A 20,669-nucleotide genomic window follows, 5' to 3' on the forward strand; every position below is an offset into this window, starting at 1 on the left:
ACTATACAACAGAGACCTGGTAAAAAGCCTCCCGAGAACGAAATCCCACCACTTTCGTTCATAGGTCACTCCAAAGTTTAAGTTAGGAAATTCCTTTCTTTAAAAAATATTTATTTTATTTCTGGCTGCGGCAGGTCTTAGTTGCGGCATGCAGGATCTTCGTTGGGATCTCCGTTGTGGCGCACAGGCTTCCCCCTACTTGTGGAACGTGGGCTCAGGAGTGATGGCGTGCGGGCTTAGTGGCCCCGCCACATGTGGGATCTTAATTCCCTGATTAGGGATCGAACCTGCATCCCCTGCATTGGAAGGCAGATTCCCAACCACTGGACCACCAGGGAAGTCCCAGTCAGGAAATTCTTAAATGACAACTAATTTAACTCCTTTATCTGTATATCACCCCATTCCTTGGGGTGATAAACCCAATATTTCCATTTCTCTTATTCATTCACTCAACCATTAAGTAAACATTTATTAAGTGTGAACTATTAAAGAAACCTTTTATTAAGTGTGTTAGGGCCAAATCTATCACTGCACATGGAGAGAAAAAGCTCTCATGTTCTGATAGGATCAATCAGGAAATTGGCCGAGTTTGTGTGAACAATGTGTGTGTAGTTGGGGGGGAGGGTAAGTCATGGGATTTGCAGTGACAGGGTGGGGAGAGGAGAGGAGATACCCTCATTTACAGAGATGGGCAGAGAGTTCCCAGGCAGAGCCAAGCAGCCCACTTGTGGGCTTAACATATAATGAAACATCTCAACACAAACTCACCAAGAGTAAACTCCCAGGAGGCAGGGACAGGGTTGGAAATCGGCCAGTTCCATGCCTGGAAAACCTACACTTTCCTTTTCCTGTGTCCTAAATCCGTCCAACACCGCCACCAGCTTGCCATCTTCCCTATGTAAACGCTTTCCAAGTACCGAAGGCTGTAATTAAGTGCACCCTCTTCTCCGACCTAAATAACTTCAGTGGCTGAATTAGAAATGCCCCAATGTGATGCCGCGGACCAGTGCAGGCTGCGCGCTGGGAGACACAAGGTCTGGATGCTGGTCCTGGCTCCACTGTGCAGCAGTCTCTTTACACTGAGCACCTCAGCGCTGGGGATGCTGAGGAAGACGCAGCCTCCGCCCTCAGGGAACTTACAGTCTAGTGGGGAGACACTGGCAAGCACAAGCCCCTGGGCGGAGCGGCACCAGTTACAAGGCAGTTAAGCTCCCGACCTGAAGGAAGAGACAAGACGGCTTTCATCCACTGCTACCCTCGCACCTCAGTGTACCTAGACTTTGTTCACTAACACTGAGATAATTCCTTCTTAATCTACTTTATGGTGCTGTGGGGACCTCAAAGGCCAAAGCTCCTGGAAAAGCAAAAAGGGCAATTCAGAGCAGGGACTGCTGATTAGCGACGTAACGGTGCTAATCTGCACATTTAAAGGATGTTTCATTCAGCGCGGCTACAGGGAAGGGGAGCAGAGGGCTAGAACGGTTGCAACTCGCTGGTACCTGCTCCGAAAAAAACAAAAAAAAACAAACCAAAAAAAAAACCGGCTTGGCCTAATGTGGAGAGGAATCCGGAGCAAACTCCAAAGTCAAATCCCCGGAAAGTGACACCTCGGTCGAAGCACCCGCGGCCACTCGCCTCGTCCCCAGGGTCACTCTCCAGGCGCCCGCACCACCCCCATCCCGGAAATCCCAGCCCGCGGTCCCCGACAGCCCCGACCGAGTCGTGGGCGCCCCCTGGCGGCCATCCGCGGACACCGCGCGCTAGGGGCGCGGGGGCGGGGCTGGCGAACTAGGGAAAGAAGGGGGTGTGGTCTTCTCGCGTGAACTAATGGCGTCATCGACGCGACGGGCCCGGAAGGAAGTAGCGTGCGGAGGGGTGTGGCGGTTTCTGCGGTTGCACGGGGGTTCGGACGAGTACGGAGCGCCTGGAGGGACAGCCTGGTACGCGGCCCCCGCCCCTCAGTGCGCGCGATGGGCCTCCGTGCGGCTCCCGGCTGGGGCTGATCCGCGTTTCTCTCTGGCCGCCCGGACAGCATCCTTTCTCCCTCCGGAGCGGGAAAGCAAAAAGCCCTTTCTATCCCGTCCCTTCCCCGCGAGCCTCTAGGCGGGACCGAGACGAGGCTCCTGGAGCCGCCGGTCCCGACCCAGGGCTCTTGGGGCGCGTGACCCTCTCCACGAAGAGGGCAGGGACGGAGCACGACGTGGGGCGGGGGTGGCTTCGGGGAGGGACGGGCTTTTGCGTTTTGGACGCAGCTGCAGGTCGGTAGCTGGAGGCCGCACGGTTCACTCAGCGCCCCACAGACGTCGGCGGCGGAGTTAAGTTAGAGCCGGGAGGCAGGACCCACGCCCGCGGCGCGTGGGCCCAGGCGCGCCACGTGGGGAACCTCCCTGTCAGTTACCGTCGTTTTTCCAGATCATTCCGTGTTCAGGAAATGAGTCTCTGGATGCCAGCCCTTTCGCGCCCTGGTGCCTAAATGCAGGAGAACCCAGGAGCCCCAGAGTCTCCCCAGTCTGGGGAACCCCCTCTCCCCTCTAACCGTGGGCTTGGGGAACCTGTCAGGTGCAAAGTGCCAGTCAAGCATGTGGGAGAGAGGGTGGCTGCAGTCTTGCGCAGAGGCTTATATCGTTTAGGGCCAGAGGAGCAACTGGGGAGGTGGATGAAAGGCTAGAGAATCCCGCCATGGAACTCTGCTCGCATGCTGTCTCTGTCGCTCCAGCGTCTGAACGGAGTAAACAATGGTTTCCTTTGAAATGGCAGGCAATTAGGACTGGGAGGCTCTGACCAGAATTACACAGCCACAACTGCCTGTCATCTGACATCCTCTGTAATTTGGGCCAACGCACTGCAGCTGCCTCGCTTCCCTTTTACTAATACGAGTGGCTCTGGTGACAGCCCATTCGTGTTCACAGGAAGAGAAAGCTGTGTTCTGAACGCTGCCCAATTGGCACTGGTTCTCCCTTGGGCCACGGCTGTTTCTGGAGCCACTGCCTCTGCGAGGAGGTGGAGAGTATAATTCTACAGTTAAGGAATGGGGGTGTCGAGTGAGAGCAAGGAAGAAGAGAGTTGTAGATCTAGCCTTGTGTTCATGCTACTACAGGCTGGACGCGAGCCACTTTCCAGAGCTCAGCTTGGGGAGGTGCTCTTGCTGTCAGAGCTTTCCTCCCGCAAGTCAGAGCGCACATGGTTTCCTGTATCTTTTCCCCCAGGAGAAACATTCACTGATGGCTCAGTTGGGAGCAGTTGTGGCTGTGGCTGCCAGTTTCTTTTGTGCGTCCCTCTTCTCTGCTGTGCACAAGATAGAAGAGGGACATATTGGGGTGTATTACAGGTAAGGCAATGACAGGGAGAAACTTGTAACTTCCTGTTCAGTGACTCTCTTTCCTAGTCAATGTTTAACAGATTCTGTTGAGTAACATCCAAAACCAAGTTTTTTGCTTTAAGTCTTATGAACTCCTTCTTATATGTGCCCTGTAATGCTTTTTCTCTGGAGGCCAATAGCAAGTTCTAGAAGTCGGATTGGGTTCCCCTCTTCCCTTTAATTATTCCTTCCCACCATCTGCTTCTATGTCCCCCAGAATGGCTTTTAATTTTATTACCATATACATATAACTTGATTAGAAAGGTAACTTTACTGCCCAAAAAAATGTAGATGGTTTATAAAGTGTACTTGACATTATTCTTTTGGTTGTTCGTGTCCCTGGACTCCAACATGAGTACCATTAAGTGGTCACTGTATTACGGGGTCTACCTGTCCTTGTGGATTGCCACCTACTCAACAGATATGACAAAATAACACAGACCTTCTCTCTCATCTCAGATGTAGCCAGGGATTCTGCTGTCTTTATTCCAGTTTGTCCGTGTGCCCATTTTTCTTGCTGCAAAAGCTTGAATAATGGTTTTAGATTTTACCATCAGGCTTCCTGGAACATTAGGGTCGAGCTGAGAGGAAGGAAGGGATCTGTGCTCCGGCACACGTCACTCTGTCTTAACTCTTTAGAGGGCTGCGGAGAAAGTGGCCCAAGCAGTATTGATGTAACAGACACCTCTTTGCTAAACTGAGCCGGCCTCTCTCTCCCTTCTCTGCAGAGGCGGTGCCCTGCTGACTTCAACTAGCGGCCCTGGCTTCCATCTCATGCTCCCGTTCATCACATCCTATAAGTCTGTGCAGGTATACTCGGCTAGTGGGGCAGGGTCGGACGACTGCAGATTTGGGGTGGTGATGAGTGCATGATTTGGGATGATTTAGCCGCTGGATGAGTGGATGAGTATAATGCCTATTCAAGAAATCATTTAAGAATAAGCCCTATATATAATACAGATTTAAAGTTTGAGGCTCCGTGAGCCATTTACTTCTGGAGTTTTACTTGATTGTTGAAATAGCTAAATGGGGTCATTGCCTTGGCCCATCAGTGCCAGGTGGGAATTATGTTTCCACTTCAAAACAGAGCCAGAGAAGAATCTGCTCTGAGTGCACAGGAGGAAAAGTAGGGGGTGGGTGTGTGTTTTAAACCACAGGCTACCAAGATAGATGGAAGTGAAGCATGGTCATTTTGCTAGTTCTTATCTGAACCTGAGAGATGTGAACATAATTGGGAGGGGTGGGGCTGAACCTGGTGAAGGGAAATTATGTAGGGGTAGGATTAGTAATGACACACCTGAAGCCTGGCTAAGTTAGACTTGTCATCTTTGAAGTATGTCCAACCAAGAGGAATAAGATTTAGAGAATGACTTGTAAACTGACCCAGGAAAATACCCTAGGACACCTCATCAGCATTTGCCCCATAGGTTTCTCCTGTCGTTTACGGTGCTGTCTGGTTCTCAGAGTGCCTTTATGCACGTCATCTCATCTGGGTCTCACAGTAGTCCTGAGGATGGGCCAGCAGCTGTTAGAGGCTGAGAGGTTAAATAAAGAATCTGCTGTTCCAAGAGCAGTAAATGGAAGAGACAGAAATAAACACAGGTCTTAGGACTCCTAATCCAGGGTCTTTTGCACTAAACCATCATTACTCAGCTTATTCATGTGGTGGTTCATTTACAGGGCAGCAGGGTGAGTACCTCTGCTTGGTTTAATCTCACACTCTGTAAGTGAGGAGGGTTCAGTGGGGGTATTCACATTTCACAGAGGCAGACCTTAACCCAAATAAGTATCCAAGGCCAAGACTATTTGGGATTCCCAAAAGAAGTCACTTTGCTTGTCACTGCCCACCTTACAGCATCTTGTGTCTCCCCCATTTCCAGACCACACTCCAAACAGATGAGGTGAAGAATGTACCTTGTGGGACAAGGTAAGGTGCCTAGAATAAAGCTGTGAAGCCCAAATAAGAGGCAGGGCCATCTGGCTGGCTGCAGTAAGAGACAGTGAAAAGGAACACACCCCTTGGTGGTTTCACCAAGTTCTCTGCCCCCAAACTCCCTGTGTTCTGAGTTGAGTAGATGGTGGAGTGCAGTAGAAAAACTCACAGAAGGGAGACAGGTTTGGAAGGGCCCTGAATGCAAGGATAAAGGCTTTTAGCAGGTAAATAACTTGCTAGAGGAAGAGAACTTTAGCAGAACTAACTATGGAGAGTGTCGGAAAGGCAGTAGGGTGAGACCTCAGGGGCAGGAAATCCAAAGACAACACTGATACAGCAGTCTGGTTGAAAAGTCAAAAAGGTCCAAACAGGGACAGAGTAACAAAATAAACCACACCACAGAGAAACACTCAGACAAATAGAGATTAAGAACATCCCACAGAATAACTGGCCTGACTTCATCACAAAGCCATTGCAGGGCTTCCCTGGTGGCGCAGTGGTTAAGAATCCGCCTGCCAATGCAGGGGACATGGGTTCGATCCCTGGGCTGGGAGGATCCCACATGCTGCGGAGCAGCTAAGCCCTTGTGCCACAACTACTGAGCCTGCACTAGAGCCCGGAGTCACAACTACTGAGCCCATGTGCTACAGCTACTGAAGCCCACAGACCTAGAACCTATGTTCTGCAGCAAGAGAAGCCACCACAATGAGAACCCTGCACACGGCAACAAAGAGTAGCCCCCACTTGTCACAACTAGAGAAAGCCCGTGCGCAGCAGTGAAGACCTAATGCAGCCAAAAATAATAAAATAAATAAATAATAAAATAAATCTTAAAAAAAAAAAGTCATTGCATTTGGAGGGGCCTTGGATCAAAAAGGAGACGTAAAGACAAACAAAAGCAATGGTGAACCTTGATTAGAACCTGGTCCCAAAATAACATTTATAAAAGACATTATGGAAACTGCGTTAGTCATCTTGGGCTGAATACCAGGCCCTGGGAGGCTTAAACAACAGACGTGTATTTTCTCACAGTTCTGGAAGCTCAAAGTCCAAGACCAAGGTGCCAGCAAACTTGGTTCCTGGCCCGCACGTGGCTCCTTTGCTGTGTCCTCACGTGGCCTTTCCTCTGTGCACGTGTGGAGAGAGAAGAAGGCCTCTGGCATCTTCTTCCCTTTACCATCCAGTCAGCTCGGGGCCTCACCAGTATAACCACGTTTAACCTTAATCACCCCTGTAAAGGCCCTGTCTCCAAATGCACTCGGGGGGCGGTTAGAGTTGCAGCATGTGGATTTTGGAGAGCACACAATTCAGACCATGACAGAAACTTTTGGGAAAATTTGGAGAAAGACTGGGTGTTAGATGATAAGGAATTATTGCTAATTTCCTTAGTTTGGGGATGGTATTGTGACTGTAGGAGACTGTCATTAATCTTAGGAGATTGATGCTTGCCAAGTGTTAAAGTATCCTGACTGTAACTTGCTTTGAAATGTTCAGGAAAAAAAAAAAAGATCAATCAGTAGGTAAAATATTTTTTATTTATGTATTTATCTATTTATGTATTTATTTATTTGTTGCATTGGGTCTTTGTTGCTGCACATGGGCTTTCTCTAGTTGCAGAGAGCAGGGGCTAATCTTCATTGTGGTGCAGAGGCTCCTCTTGTCTCGGACCACAGGCTCTAGGTGCACAGGCTTCAGTAGTTGCAGCATGCAGGCTCAATAGCTGTAGCACCCGGGCTTAGTTGCTCTGCGGCATGTGGGGTCTTCCCTGACCAGGGCTTGAACCCGTGTCCCCTGCGTTGGCAGGCGGATTCTTAACCACTGCACCACCAGGGGAGTGCCAATAGGTAAAATATTAACAATCATTAAATTTAGGGGTTGGATTCTGAGTGTTAGTTGTACTGTTCTTTCAACTTTGCTATATGTTTGAAATTTTTTTATAGTGAAGAGTGGGGGCAGGGGAGGGCTGAACTAAAGTAATGGTGAAAACCAAGTGAGAAACAGTGCCTGTAAAATTCTACATTTTTAAGTTCTGAGAACTCCGTAACCTTCTTTAGTGTTTTCCCTTCCATTGATTGCTTTAATCAAAAGGCATTGCAGATTCAAAGGATACGAACTACTCTTGTCTTACCCTCAAGGTTTCACTTTTTTTTCTTCGCGGAGCTATTTTTAGGAAGTGTGATTTCTCACAAGATTGTGTTCTCACTAAAGGCTCAAAAGGTCCCCTGCCTGGAGATCCACACGCCTCTGACCCCCCCATGAACTCTCCTCCTTTCCTGTCCAGTCCCACCCCCCCCCCCCCCCCCGCCACCCCCCAGGACAGGCACCATCCTCCAGAGCTTAGCACTGACTGCTCTGTCCGTGCTTCCCCCAACAGTGGCGGCGTGATGATCTACTTCGACAGAATCGAGGTGGTGAACTTCCTGGTCCCACACGCAGGTACTTCCTGGCAGTGCACCTCCCCCACTCCACCCCCTCCCCCGCAGCCCACTCTCCCCAGCAGCGTCCCCGCATCTGCCCCATGTCTGTCGCAGCACCTTGGGAAGGGCGGCTGCTATGTCTGGCAACGTGGTGGGTCCCGCCCTTCCTCGTGCTGAACCTCTCCTGCCTCCCAGTGTATGATATAGTGAAGAACTACACGGCCGACTACGACAAGGCACTCATCTTCAACAAGATCCACCACGAGCTGAACCAGTTCTGCAGTGTCCACACGCTTCAGGAGGTCTACATCGAGCTCTTCGGTAAGAAAGTCTCTGATGATCACCTGCTCGAGCATCCCTGCTCCCCCCGCTGCCGACTTCTGAGCTGCCCACAGGGAGGGGTGGGTACCAATGGCCTGGAAGTGGGCGATCACTCAGGGCAGTCCTGGGAAATGCTGGTGCCGGTGGAAGAAGATCGTGAGAGTGGCCGAGTGCGGGGCCCAGGAGTGATAGTGGGGAGAGAACTTGCTCCCGCCCTGAACCAGAGGCCTGGGATGGAAATGTGTTCCCACGGACCCTAAACTTCGTTCTGTAATGAAGAGGGGTCAGTTCTAGAAGAACCTTAGAGATTACCCAGCATCCTCCTTTCAAGATAAGGGTACTAAGGCCCAAAGGGAGAAAGGGCCAGAGCTGGCTGGTAGCAGAGCGGAAGCTCGGACCTCCCTCCACTGGCTTCTGGCTTTATCCACACCGCCCTGGATGAAGGGCACCAGGACAGGGTGATGAGAATGGCAGCGGTCACGTTTAATTCTAGAAGTGGAACAAGGATCATAGCTACTTAGAGTTCCTAGAATCTCTGTGGGTTTAGATTGTTGTGATTTTACCCGATACCTGTAGAGAGGAATAGGGAAATGCTTACTTAGAACTGAAAGGACCCACGTGCTTAAGTTGACGTTTTCTGTCCTTTTTTCCCAGTCAAAGGAAACATAGCCTGAGTTCAGCAGCAAAGGAAGGAAACATTTCAGTAACCATTACAGCTCTTTTGGGGTAAAGCATTCTGTTTAAACTTGTTGCTAGGAGTGTTCTAGGAGCCAGTGCTAAAAGCAGATGAACTTTGGAGCCCGTGGTATAACTATTCTTGTTACCAAGACAGGACAGTGATTTTTCCCAGGAATCTTCATGAAAAGGACCCTGAGTGAGAACATTCTGTAGAGGAGACAGAGGCGGAATCATTGGGCGACACCAGTGATCTTAAGCAAACAGCCTTTTGCACTGAGTTTCAGATTTGGGAAATCATCAGAAGCACTTTTCACTTTTTTGCAGAAGAAAATGAATCTAAATTCACTTTATAGGCTTTGGATTCTTTTATGGGGTTTGGATTCAGTGTGCTGTTAAGAACAAATCAGTAAATTTGCTATTGATTTTTTTTAATAAATTTATTTATTATTTGTATTTTATTGGCTTTGTTGGGTCTTTTTTGCTATGCACGGGCTTTCTTTAGTTGTGGTGAGTGGGGGCTACTCTTCATTGCGGTGCGCGGGCTCCTCATTGCCATGGCTTCTCTTGTTGTGGAGCACGGGCTCTAAGCGCGTGGGCTTCAGTAGTTGCAGCACATGGGCTCAATAGTTGTGGCTCACGGGCTTAGGTGCTGCGCGGCATGTGGGATCTTCCTGGAGCAGGAATCGAACCTGTGTCCCCTGCATTGGCATGTGGATTCTCAACCACTGCGCCACCTAGGAAGCCCCTATTGATCTTTTTTTAACCTCAAACAGAGAATTTCATAAAATAGCTTAGTTTTCTCTCTAACCATTGTTTTAGAACTCGTGCCATTAGATGAACATTTCAAAGCATTTGAAACAACAGAAGATCTTAATTTCCATGAAGAGAGAATTAACATGTGAAATTGTGCTGCATTAAAAACCTTCTGTCTTGCAGATAAATTTGGTGGCCTAAAAGTTAAACTTCATATACAGAGGAGCTGGGGAGTGTGTTTGCTTTGAAATATTTTTCTTTTTAAAGTCCATTCTTGCCTACGAGCCCTGTTTTGCTTAGAATCGATTTGCCTCTGCAAAGGAGAAACTTGCATCTCTAATCCTATTCCTTAAAGATGGAAAGTTTTTCTCTGGTGCCCTCCTCTCAGGACTCATAGCCCTGACTTTCAGCTTAACTGCAGTTTGTATCACTGCTTACTCTGATGCATCCTCTTTGCCTGTTTTATTAAAATGTTACCCATTATTTGTTTACCTGAAGAACCTCTTTGTGTTTACTTAGTAATAACTTGGTCAGCATCTGTCAGCATAACTGTCACCTATAAACAACTTAGGGGGCTTCCCTGGTGGCGCAGTGGTTAAGAATCCGCCTGCCAATGCAGGGGACACAGGTTAGAGCCCTCGTCCGGGAAGATCGCACATGCCACAGAGCTGCTAAGCCCGTGCGCCACAACGACTGAGCCTGCACTCTAGAGCCTGTGAGCCACAACTGCTGAAGCCCATGTGCCTAGAGCCCCGTGCTCCGCAACAAGAGAAGCCACTGCAATAAGAAGCCTGCACACCACAACGAAGAGTAGCCCCCACTTTCCGCAACTACAGAAAGCCCAAGCACAGCAACAAAGACTCAATGCAGCCAATAAATAAAAAATAAAATAAGTTAAAAACAACAACAACAACAACTTAGGTCTTACTTTGGTAGTAAATCACCTTGCAAAATATTTCTTCCAGATTTTCCTAGAAAGTACTAGCCCAGGGCCACAGATTTCTACCTTGACTCAGAAAGAATTCGATCTGATAAACAACTGTGTTATTAAGTTACGGAAGGAACAAGCCACCTCCCTTGAAGTTTGGTTGGTCTCCTATTTAAAATAGAAAATATACAATATGACGTTGATCTCTAGCCGTCAAGTTGTTAGACCCATGTCAGATGCGAGGTCCTGCCCTTATGGGCATTTCTCCCTTGGTACTGAGAAGCTGGTGAGAGCATATCCAATGTGTAGAAACATTAAAACCCCTTGCTTAGTGATATGACAGTTGAGGAAAGTACTGTTCTCATCCCTACCAACCAAAACATAATAATTAAACAGGTTCCTTGTTTTGACTCCTAACTAGCTTGAGCACATCACCAAATCTCTTTGGGCCTCAGTTTGAGCATCTTTAACAGGCAAGGAGTTAGACCTGCTGTTCCTCAAAGGCTCCTGGACCAAGAATGGCCACTTAAAGCAGATGGCAGCTGACAGTAAGGGAGGTGGTTCCATGTAGGTGTCCCACGCTGGTTTCATCAGGTCCTTCCAGGATCTTACTGCAGACCTCAAGGGCGGGGGCAGGGAAGGGAAGGCCCAGGCCAGAGCTGGCAGCCTGGGTGCCGCCGTTCTGGGGTCACAGCTAGAGAGACAATCAGTTACAGCTCTTCTGACACTTACCATGAAACAACTCACGTGTCATGTTCTAGACAATCAGGACCAAAGCAAACAACACATCAAATGACTCGGGCTCGTTTTCAGAACTGTAAATTCTCATTTTTCCCTTGTGTTGTTTCACGGAGTTCCTAATGGAATTAGTCTTCCTTGGGGCCTTCCTTGTCAGAGTCTGTTTTTCTCTTAGAAACTTCTAAAATGACTGGATTTAACATGCTTGTCTCTTTTCAACATACCTGACTTGCCCATCCCACCTTCCTTTTTCTCAGCAGCTGGGCGGCCGCCTTCTTTTGCTGCTGTTTCTAGGGAAAGGCTGCTGCTTGACTCAAGAAATGTGCTAGAGCTGTTGTTTGTTCTTTTTTCTTTCTTCTTTTTCCCCTAAATTTATTTATTTACTTATTGGCTGCGTTGGGTCTCCATTGCTGCACGCGGGCTTTCTGTAGTTGCGGGGAGCAGGGGCTGCTCTTCATTGCAGTGCTTGGGCTTCTCACTGCGGTGGCTTCTCTTGTTGCAGAGCACAGGTTCTAGGCGCGTGGGCTTCAGTAGTTGTGGCATGTGGGCTCAATAGTTGTGGCTCGAGGGCTCTAGAGCACAGGCTCAGTTGTTGTGGCACACGGGCTTAGTTGCTCCATGGCATATGGGATCTTCCTGGACCAGGGCTCGAACCCGTGTTCCCTGCGTTGGCAGGTGGGTTCTTAACCACGGTGCCACCAGGGAAGCCCATTGTTTGTTCTTTTAAAGCTTAGTTCCCTTCAGGGCGAGGTTGATATTTTCTCGAGGCCCCAGGGAAAGGACACACTCACGTCTGGCTCATGCTGCAGGACCTTGTGGGATCTTTAGACGTCCAGACTCTGACGAACGCTGTGTCTTGGAAAGACCTTTTGCCTCTCAGGTGCATTCCTGAGCTGGTGTCTTATCTTGCACTCTACCCCCACATACCTCCCTCCACCCCGCCTGGAACGTGTAACAGCACCCTTTTCTACCTGTCTTGATTCCAGATCAAATTGATGAAAATCTCAAACTGGCTTTGCAACAGGACCTGACCTCCATGGCCCCTGGGCTCGTCATCCAAGTAAGTACTGCCCTGGTGGGAGGTCCCCCCCACCCCACCCCGGCCCCCGAGGAAGGCACACCCTCTCTTCCAGGGGATGTCCTGTCCGTGCAGGGAGATCAAGGACCAGTGAGAGCTGGTCCCTCAGCCCTTCACCTCCCCATCAGGTGCTGTTTTTATCCCTCTCCAGGCTGTGCGGGTGACAAAGCCCAACATCCCCGAAACCATCCGCAGGAACTACGAGCTGATGTAAGTGTGCCCCGTGCCCGAGCTGTAACCACCGCCCTCCCCCGCCTCCCACTGAGCCCATCCTGGGGTGAACCAACACTGCCAGGCGTTTAGTCCCCTCTTGAGTATTTGTTCCGGCCCATCTCCCTGGAAGATGGGGCAGGCGTGTCAGGATGCTTACCTGGGCTCCGTAACCACAGAGCAGGGATGCACACTTCATGGCTCCTGCCGAAGAAGACGGGCAGCGGCGATTGAATGCGGAGGGGCCCGCCTTTCCTAAAGGCAGTCATGCCTTATTTCCCACAAATGAGTTTCGGAAGAGGAGGAGGAGAGCCGTGTTACTGTCTGCAACAGGCCCGCTTTCACCTGGGTCATTAAAGAGCCTGCCGGGAGAGAGGAAGGAATGACAGCCTGCCTTCCACGGTGGGGGGGTTGGCTTCTCCCAGGGACGGTGAAGTTGCACAGACACTTGTCCCCAGTGGCCTCACAGCTGCGTACGTGTCTCCCCTTCAGGGAAAGCGAGAAGACGAAGCTGCTGATTGCTGCCCAGAAGCAGAAGGTGGTGGAGAAGGAAGCCGAGACGGAGCGGAAGAAGGCCCTCATTGGTCTGACTGTGCTTCTGAGATCCCCTTGTGGGGCAGAGGGGCTTGGGGGGGGTGGGGAGATACCGGAAGCCTGCAGCTCGGTCCTCCAAAGCCCTGCTGTACGCAGGGGCAGCCTTCCTCCCTCGGAAGCAGAGCTGACATGCTCAGATCGTGGTGGGGGGTCATGAGCTTTGAGTTGCCACAGATCTTTTAAATGAAAGGAGCCCTTCCTATTAATTCTTCATTCACAATAATAATAGCAGTTATTGGGCCCTAACTATGGGCCGTGGGCTTTTCTAAACGCTCCTCACACCCCACACACACCCCCTGGGTGAGGAAGCCACCGTCCTTAACCTCCTTTCACTGAGCTGAAGCACAGAGAGGCTAAATTACTGTGCAAGGTCACATGGCGGGGAAGTGACTGAAACGGGGCTCAAATCCAGGGACTCTGCCCCCAAACCCGGGTTCTCCACCACTGCCCCTGACTGCCAGCCACGGCCCTGGCCACTTCCTAAAGTGCAGTGGCAGGAGGAAACCTGTGCCATAACCCTTAGAATATTCCTTTGGAGGAAACACCCTGTGACTTAGGAGAGAGGTCAGGGCTTGCTCCTCGCTTTCGTGGGAGGGATGGCTCTTCCCTCAGGCCCAGGCGCCCCAGTCACTGTCTTGCGCTGGCTGCCGTGGTCCTGCGCTCACAGGAGCATCCCATCTCCACCCCGGGGGCCTGCCGTGGCTGCGCTCTGGGCCAGTGGCTCTTCACCCGAGCTCACCCACTGCCTTGTGTCAGGGCCTCAGATCAAGTGAAAGGTGCAGTGGGGTCAAACTTTAAATATCAGAGTCTAAGCCTTTTCTCAACTTCATTAAAATAGAGGCAGAAAAAGTGGCTCAGGTGGCAGAAATCACCTACGGGCAGAAGGTGATGGAGAAGGAGACAGAGAAGAGAATTTCAGAAATCGAAGGTGAGGAAGAGTGAAATTGCCTTTGCCTCAACCCCGCTCTGCGGCCAGAGGGTGGGAGAGTCATTTCCTTTGCTCTGTAACCTCTGTTCCCAGGTGTCATGATTTCTTTGGAACATGCCTTGTTCTCTGTGCTCCGATCTGAGTTTTGGGGAGATTCGGGCCAGACTGGCATTAATTTTCCACTTCAGAGAGACTCAGTCATTCATCAGATTTTACTTGGGTGCCATGAGGACTCTTCTGCCAGGCTTAAGAGAAAGGGAAATCACGTGGTCCCTGCTGTCCTGGGCTCACAGTCTGGCCCTGGAAGTAAACCAGGAAGCTGGGGCAGAACAGCAGCCCACTGCCCCCTGCCTCAGCCGCCCCTCCCCGGAGGCCCGTGAACACCACAGCTTGGCCTCTCGGGGTCCCTGTGGGTGTTAAGCCGGGTGTGAAGAAGACACCTTTCCACGCCAACAGCATGAGCTGGAGAGAGGTGTTTTTCTTTGCCAGATTTTCTGAATATCACTCACCCTCAGTCCCCTGCCCTCAGCCCTCACCTCATTCCTACCTCCCACCTTCTCCTCTGTGTGGTGCTTTTATATCAAGCAAATTCTAGGCCAAAAACAGGCCCTCGGGGCCCAGCTTCAGGCTCCACAGTGCTGTGTCCAGTTAGACTCGTGATGGGCCTGGTGGGCGTTGCAGGGGCCTGTGGAGGAACCAGTCAGGATTTTACAGTTCGGCAAGTGGCTCCTCATGGGGAGCCCTTAGCCAAACAGCACGTTTTTATTTCTTATAAACACAGGTCACCAGGTGCCCCAGCCGACCTGCAGGCTCCCGCCACCCAGGGCCCTGCTGAGGCTGTGCAGTGAGAACCCACCTTGCTTGCCGGGCTTTTGCTACAGGTGTTGCTAGTGCAACACGGGCCTCATTCCCAGGGCCAGGGAGTAATTATCAAAAATTCTGCATCAGCTTGACCGAAAGCTGTTCTCAGCAGCTTAGGGAAGAGGACTGCTTGCATAGTAGAAGTTTATTTTTTATTTATTTATATTTTTTGGCTGCGTTTGGGTCTTTGTTGCTACACGAGGGCTTTCTCTAGTTGTGGAGAGCAGGGGCTTCTCTTGTTGCGGAGCATGGGCTCTGGGCACACAGGCTTCAGTAGTTGTGGCACATGGGCTCAGTAGTTGCGGCACACAGCATCTAGAGCACAGGCTCAGTTGTTGTGGCACACGGGCTTAGTTGCTCTGCAGCACGTGGGATCTTCCCAGACCAGGGATCAAACCCATGTCCCCTGCACTGGCAGGCAGATTCTTAACCACTGCGCCACCAGGGAAGTCCCCATAGTAGAAGTTCAAATTAATCTTAGTCCAAACAGGTGTTAGGATCATGGCTTGTAATTCCCTTAGAGTTGTGCCAGCTTAACCACTGCTAATTAGAGCCTTTCTGAAATGACTGATGGAAATATAAAGGAAATGAAGTTGGAGAGGAGCTGTACTGTTTTGTTTATGGTGGTTGGTTTGAGGGCGGGTCCACTTCGGGCCATATCCAGAGCCTTCTTCAGGCCTCTCTGGCGTTTGCTGTGTAGCACCAGGGGAGAGGGCTGGGGTGGAGAGTTCAGAGACTGGAGGTTGAGGCGGGATCCCACCCCTCTCCTCCCAGGCCACAAAAGGAGTAAGCGGGTAGAAAGAAGACGTGTCTCTGGGCCGCAGTGCCTTTCTCCATGATGCTGTCAGAGAAGACACCATCGGGCACAGCAACAGACTCGCTCATAGCTAGTCCCCACCACTGGGAGATGCTGTCAGAGCACCACAACTTGTGAAACAGGAAGAAGATGCCTTTTCCCCAGTTTTGTAAATGAGAAAATCAAAGCACAGAGAAACCAGAGCAGTCTGCCCAGGGTCATGGAGGCAGTCGGGAAGAGTTGCGGGGACCAGCCTTCTGATAGCCTCTGCGTTTCAATTCCCTGCCTTCTTTCCTTAAGATGCTGCATTTCTGGCCCGAGAGAAGGCCAAGGCGGATGCTGAGTGCTACACTGCCATGAAAATAGCCGAAGCAAATAAGGTAAAGGCCCAGCACCACCTGGCAAAGAGAGGGTGTATTACACTGCTTGAGAATTGCCAGAGTTGCAAGACAACTGCCCGTACCCTGCCACCCCTGGCCCCCCAGCCCCTCATGAGTGAGGACTCCTGTGCTGTGTGGGCCAGGGCCTTCCCTTTCCCTTAGCTGGACCCTGATAGAACTTTAATTTTGCTATTAAACACAGAAACGCCTAAAACTCTTGTAATTCTCACCTTGAGGACCTGAGATTACTCTCTCCCAGAGAAGTGGTTTCGAAGTTACTAATGTAACAGTGAGACCAGGAAGAGGAGAGGGAGGGCACAGTTTTCACGGAGACTGTCTCCTTGTGAAAAGTAAAGGAATGCCACCCAAACTGTTCCCTAATCTGGCCCCATCGAAGTCTTCTTCCTTTTTTTTTTTTTCTTCCAGCTGAAGCTGACCCCTGAATATCTGCAGCTGATGAAGTACAAGGCCATTGCTTCCAACAGCAAGATTTACTTTGGCAAAGACATCCCAAACATGTTCGTGGACTCTGCGGGCAGCCTGGGCAAGCAGTTTGAGGGGCTGGCTGACAAGCTGAGCTTTGGCTTAGAAGAAGAGCCCGCAGAAGCAGATGCGGAGGAGAACTGAATGTTTCTGTCCACAACCACAAATGACACTCAAAGAGATCTTTATTTTTTAATGATGAACCGGGGTGCCCTTCCCTTCCATACTACCTTCTTTGACTCTTTCCACGTACTGTGGTGAAAAAAGAAGAAACGGACTTCAACCTATTCCCCTTCCTGGGAAGGGAGGCAGGGACTGATGAATTGGGGTTTTATTCAGGTAAGTAGGTTATGTGATTTCTGTTTAGATTTGGAAACCAGGTACTGATTTTCACTCTTTTGAAGCTGGCTTAATTAGGGATGCTATCAATAAGGAGTGGGAGAAGTGCAGGGTGTCATCTCCAGGTGACCTGGCTGCCCTCATGTCAGAAAAGGCAGTGCAGTGTTCTCGTCCTCCAAGGTGGGAGATGCCCATGGGTGAGGCCCAGCTACCAAGCAAATGCGTGCTTATAAGTTTGCCGGCAGAGCTGTGGAGAAACACCTGCTGAGAGTGATGGTTTCCTGGCATTTCTGGCCGTGCGTATATAAGTTAGTACTGAGGCGTGCTGCCTCAAGCCCTGGTAAGGAAGATCTGGTGCTAGGTTTTGCAAGCTTTTCTACACATCACCCTCCTTGCCCCAGGGCTAAAAGCATGGTGGCTTCTGACTGCATTTCCAGAGTCAGGGTTTGGCCACCACCACACAATTCTTTTTCAAACTTTTCACCTATTCTGTGATTTGGGGTTTTTTTTTTCCCTCGTAACCTGTTCGTTGGTTCCACTCAGCATCAAGAAGACAAGAACAAAGAACTCAAGTGTCTTAAAAGCTGCTGAAGTAGGACCATGATATCTGTAGCCACTGTGGTACCTGCTTGGCAAACTGTGTGTGTTCCTTGAGATCAAGTGTCTTTTTATTGTTGTGGGGATTCTACGTTGAAGAGCTCCTCTGGGGGAGGAAGAAGGTTTCTCCGAAAGATTTCCCAGTCTCAGTGCCTGTGACTTGTGCTGGGGTTCATCTGATGTCATGATGAAAGGGAGCCCGTTCTCTGAGCGGCCTGTGTCTTTAAATCCAGGGCTCCAGGGGTCACACCAAGTGTTAAATCTCCAGAGACAGCCGTGTGGGTGTGAGTTCATGCCCGAGTCCCTGGGTCGGAAGGGCTGCGTCAGAATCCACTCAAATGTTTTATCATTACTAATTGGGAGATTTGGATGGGAGGGTGCAAACATGAAAAAAATGTTTTCCTATATCCTGAAGTTGGAGTTGGGGGTGGGGTTGCCTACCAGGTGGCTACGTGGAGGGCGGCTGTCTGGGGCGAGCATGCAAGCCTGTTGGTATTGTCCATGACCAGCCCTGGCCGCGGAGTTGCTATTGGCTGTCCCCCACCACCACCACCAGAAGAACTCCCACTGTACCCCTCTTTTCTCGGTGAAACTACAAGTGATACTTTCTGGCACAGATGTCCATCTCATGTTTGATCCCGTGCCCAGACTTCTGATGTAGCAAATTGCCCCAAAAGTCAGGCTGCCTTGCTCCTAGGTAGCACCAGGCTTGTCGGGAGTTGGGGGAGCATTCAGACAGCCTAGGAAGACACAAAGGGTCAACTCCTCTTAATTTAAACATTGCCCTTCTCTGTGCTAATTTCTGGGACTTAGAATTCTCAAACTTTGTTCAGGCAGCGAAGTGTTCCTGGGAGTGATGGATTTTAATGTGCTCAGAAGGCTTTGCAGAAGGCGGTTAGTCTCCTAAGACCAACGTAAGGTATCCCTCATTAGGATAGGTTCACCCTTCCCCCATTTCAATGCCATTAATCACTTGTTAGGAGCACCATGTCACATCCAGCATCCCTGATTTACATATTTGTCTGCTTCTCTGCTCTGAGACTGGCTGCTTAAGCATCAGAAAACACTACTTCTCTCCAGTGGAATACGCAGCGAGGACATCTCAGCCTCTCCGAATAGCAAGCTTGCTCAGGCTCTTAACCAGAATGTCTCTCTAATACTAGCATCCTGTGATGGTTTGGCCCTTGCACTAGATCACAAAAGAGCCTCGGTGAAGTCCTGCTGCACCTCCCCCCATCAATGTCAACGTCACGTCTTTAAGCAAAAAATATAACTGTTGTAGTATCCATTCGTTTAACTCCAGTGTTGTCTGTACCTGCCTGAATGGGAACATCATGGAAATGAGCTGTTTCCTTAACTTGGGACAACTAGCCAGTCTGTCTGTGTGACTCCGTTTCTGTAACACTTACTAGAAAACCTGATCTGAAAACATTTGAATTCTGAACACGTAAAATGTGACAGCCTGCCATTTTGTAAGCAGTAAAGTCAAGGCTGCTATTGATAAATGGAACCTCTGTCAAAATAAGGAACTGTTTATAAAATTCAGTTTTTGTAGGATTTTCCAAGGAAAAATCACCTTGGTTGAATGTTTCTCACTCATTAAACTTTGCAGAAGTGGTCCATATTCAGTACTGTTTTTAATCACTTTAAATATCAGGACAGGATATCTGAAAAGAGGGCACAGTTTGTTAATTTTTATGTGACTAAATTCGGAGGGATCGGTGATCATATTAAGTTGAGGGAGGAAAACAAAAATCACTGAAAGAATTTTAGCAATACAGTATCCGCAGGGCACTGGTTTCAGGAACCCCGCGGATACCAAAATCCATGGATGCTTAAGTACCTTATATAAGATGGTGTAGTACAGCCACCCACTGTATCCATGGGTTCCACGTCCACAGATACAAAGGGCCAACTATATATTGATCCAAAAAAAGTAGATGTTTTATAAATGATCTGGTGCAGTTTCTGTGGGTCTATGTATTTTTCAGTACAGAAAACTTCACCATTTATAGAGAGTAAACAGTGAAAGTAAGATTGTCATATTTACTGCCTTAACCTATGTAAGTTTGAGGATAAGTTGTAGCCTGGCTAGTGGCTACTCTGTCTATGAACTCAACCACTGCTTCTTTAGTTCTATTCAGTAGGGTTCTAGCCACTATTTCTGTTGTTTCCTTTTAAAAGAGGTAATAGCCAATCATTTTGTGTTTGTATTTCCATTCCTCTCAATTTCTGCTTTTGTGCAGGCTGGTGATTGAATAGTCAAAACTAATTATACTTGCAAAGAGCCCAGAGGGCTGAATGACCCCCTTTGTAACTGAGAAATGATTCTTCTTATATTAATCACTCTACAAATGATAATACTGGATTAATTGCCTTGGGTTGATAGATGGAGGAACTGTTTTGGACAGCTCTAAAGGTGTGATTTTATGTCTCAGTTTTATTTTCAGTCTTGCTAAATAAAATGAGTCTGTGTATTTATTTTTTTTTACTGCAGTGAAATTTAGCAATAGCTAATATTAGGCTAGGTGATGTAAAGAGAGAAAACATTTCTGCCTAGTGAGTTAAGTCAAACCCCCAAAATATATTCAGATTAATATCTATTCCCATTATCAATGCAGAAACAATAAACAGCTAATTTGTGAAAATGGCAGAATTCTTGGTAGGTGCTACAGAGATTTTTTCATAAAATACTCCACACACTGCTGCAGTTCTGCTCCAAAAAGAGCAGAGATGCTTTAAATTGACCCCAAATTCACTTTGATATCAATTTGGTGAGAAAGTCCCAGTTTCTACTTGGGAAAGCTGCCCAGCCAAGTAATATACAGGATGCCCAGTTAAATCTGATTTTCATAAAAACAACGAATAATTTTTAAAATAAGTATGTCCCAAATATTGTACGAGACATCCTTATACTCAGAAAATATTTGTTGTTTATATGAAATTCACATTTAACTGAGTATTCTGAACAGGTGACCCTTGAACAACACAGGTCCACTTTTACTTGGATTTTTTTCAATAAACACATACTACAGGACCACTCAACCTGCGGTTGGTTGAACCCGCAGGTGCAGAACCACAGATACGAGGGCCTGCTATGAAGTTACAGGCAGATTTTCATTTATCTGCTAAATCTGGCAGCCCTAGCACATGTTTTCTTGGGTTTTTTAATGATGCTCCCAAACCTTCTCTGTTGGGTGTGAGCGCCCAGCACCAATGCTGTGAATTTACAATTGAACGGGTAAGTTAAGAATGTAGTTCCTACAGTTGGACTGCC

At 49.0% G+C, this 20,669-nt stretch overlaps 1 protein-coding gene across 4 annotated transcripts; it reads left to right on the forward strand.

Moving 5' to 3' along the window:
• The first annotated feature begins 1,846 nt into the window (after positions 1 to 1,846).
• On the forward strand, positions 1,847 to 19,869 carry ERLIN2 (ER lipid raft associated 2). Of its 4 annotated transcripts, XR_009047742.1 has the most exons (13): positions 1,847 to 1,940; positions 3,207 to 3,328; positions 4,087 to 4,168; positions 5,239 to 5,285; positions 7,666 to 7,727; positions 7,904 to 8,029; positions 12,113 to 12,186; positions 12,356 to 12,414; positions 12,907 to 12,998; positions 13,847 to 13,936; positions 15,894 to 15,973; positions 16,400 to 16,795; positions 17,339 to 19,869. XR_009047742.1 is itself a non-coding variant. In XM_057697208.1 (12 exons), exons 2-12 carry the CDS (start codon positions 3,222 to 3,224, stop codon positions 16,598 to 16,600), a joined length of 1,020 nt encoding a protein of 339 aa, XP_057553191.1. In that variant the 5' UTR covers positions 1,847 to 1,940; positions 3,207 to 3,221; the 3' UTR covers positions 16,601 to 19,869. The 4 variants fall into 4 exon arrangements, 3 of the variants coding, with proteins under 3 accessions (XP_057553191.1, XP_057553193.1, XP_057553194.1); XM_057697208.1 differs by having other exon boundaries at positions 16,400 to 19,869; XM_057697210.1 differs by lacking the exon at positions 1,847 to 1,940 and adding an exon at positions 1,967 to 2,314 and having other exon boundaries at positions 16,400 to 19,869.
• Positions 19,870 to 20,669: the final 800 nt, after the last annotated feature.

The sequence above is a fragment of the Hippopotamus amphibius genome, chromosome 10 (assembly GCF_030028045.1).
Source record: "Hippopotamus amphibius kiboko isolate mHipAmp2 chromosome 10, mHipAmp2.hap2, whole genome shotgun sequence".
Classification (NCBI taxonomy): domain Eukaryota; kingdom Metazoa; phylum Chordata; class Mammalia; order Artiodactyla; family Hippopotamidae; genus Hippopotamus; species Hippopotamus amphibius.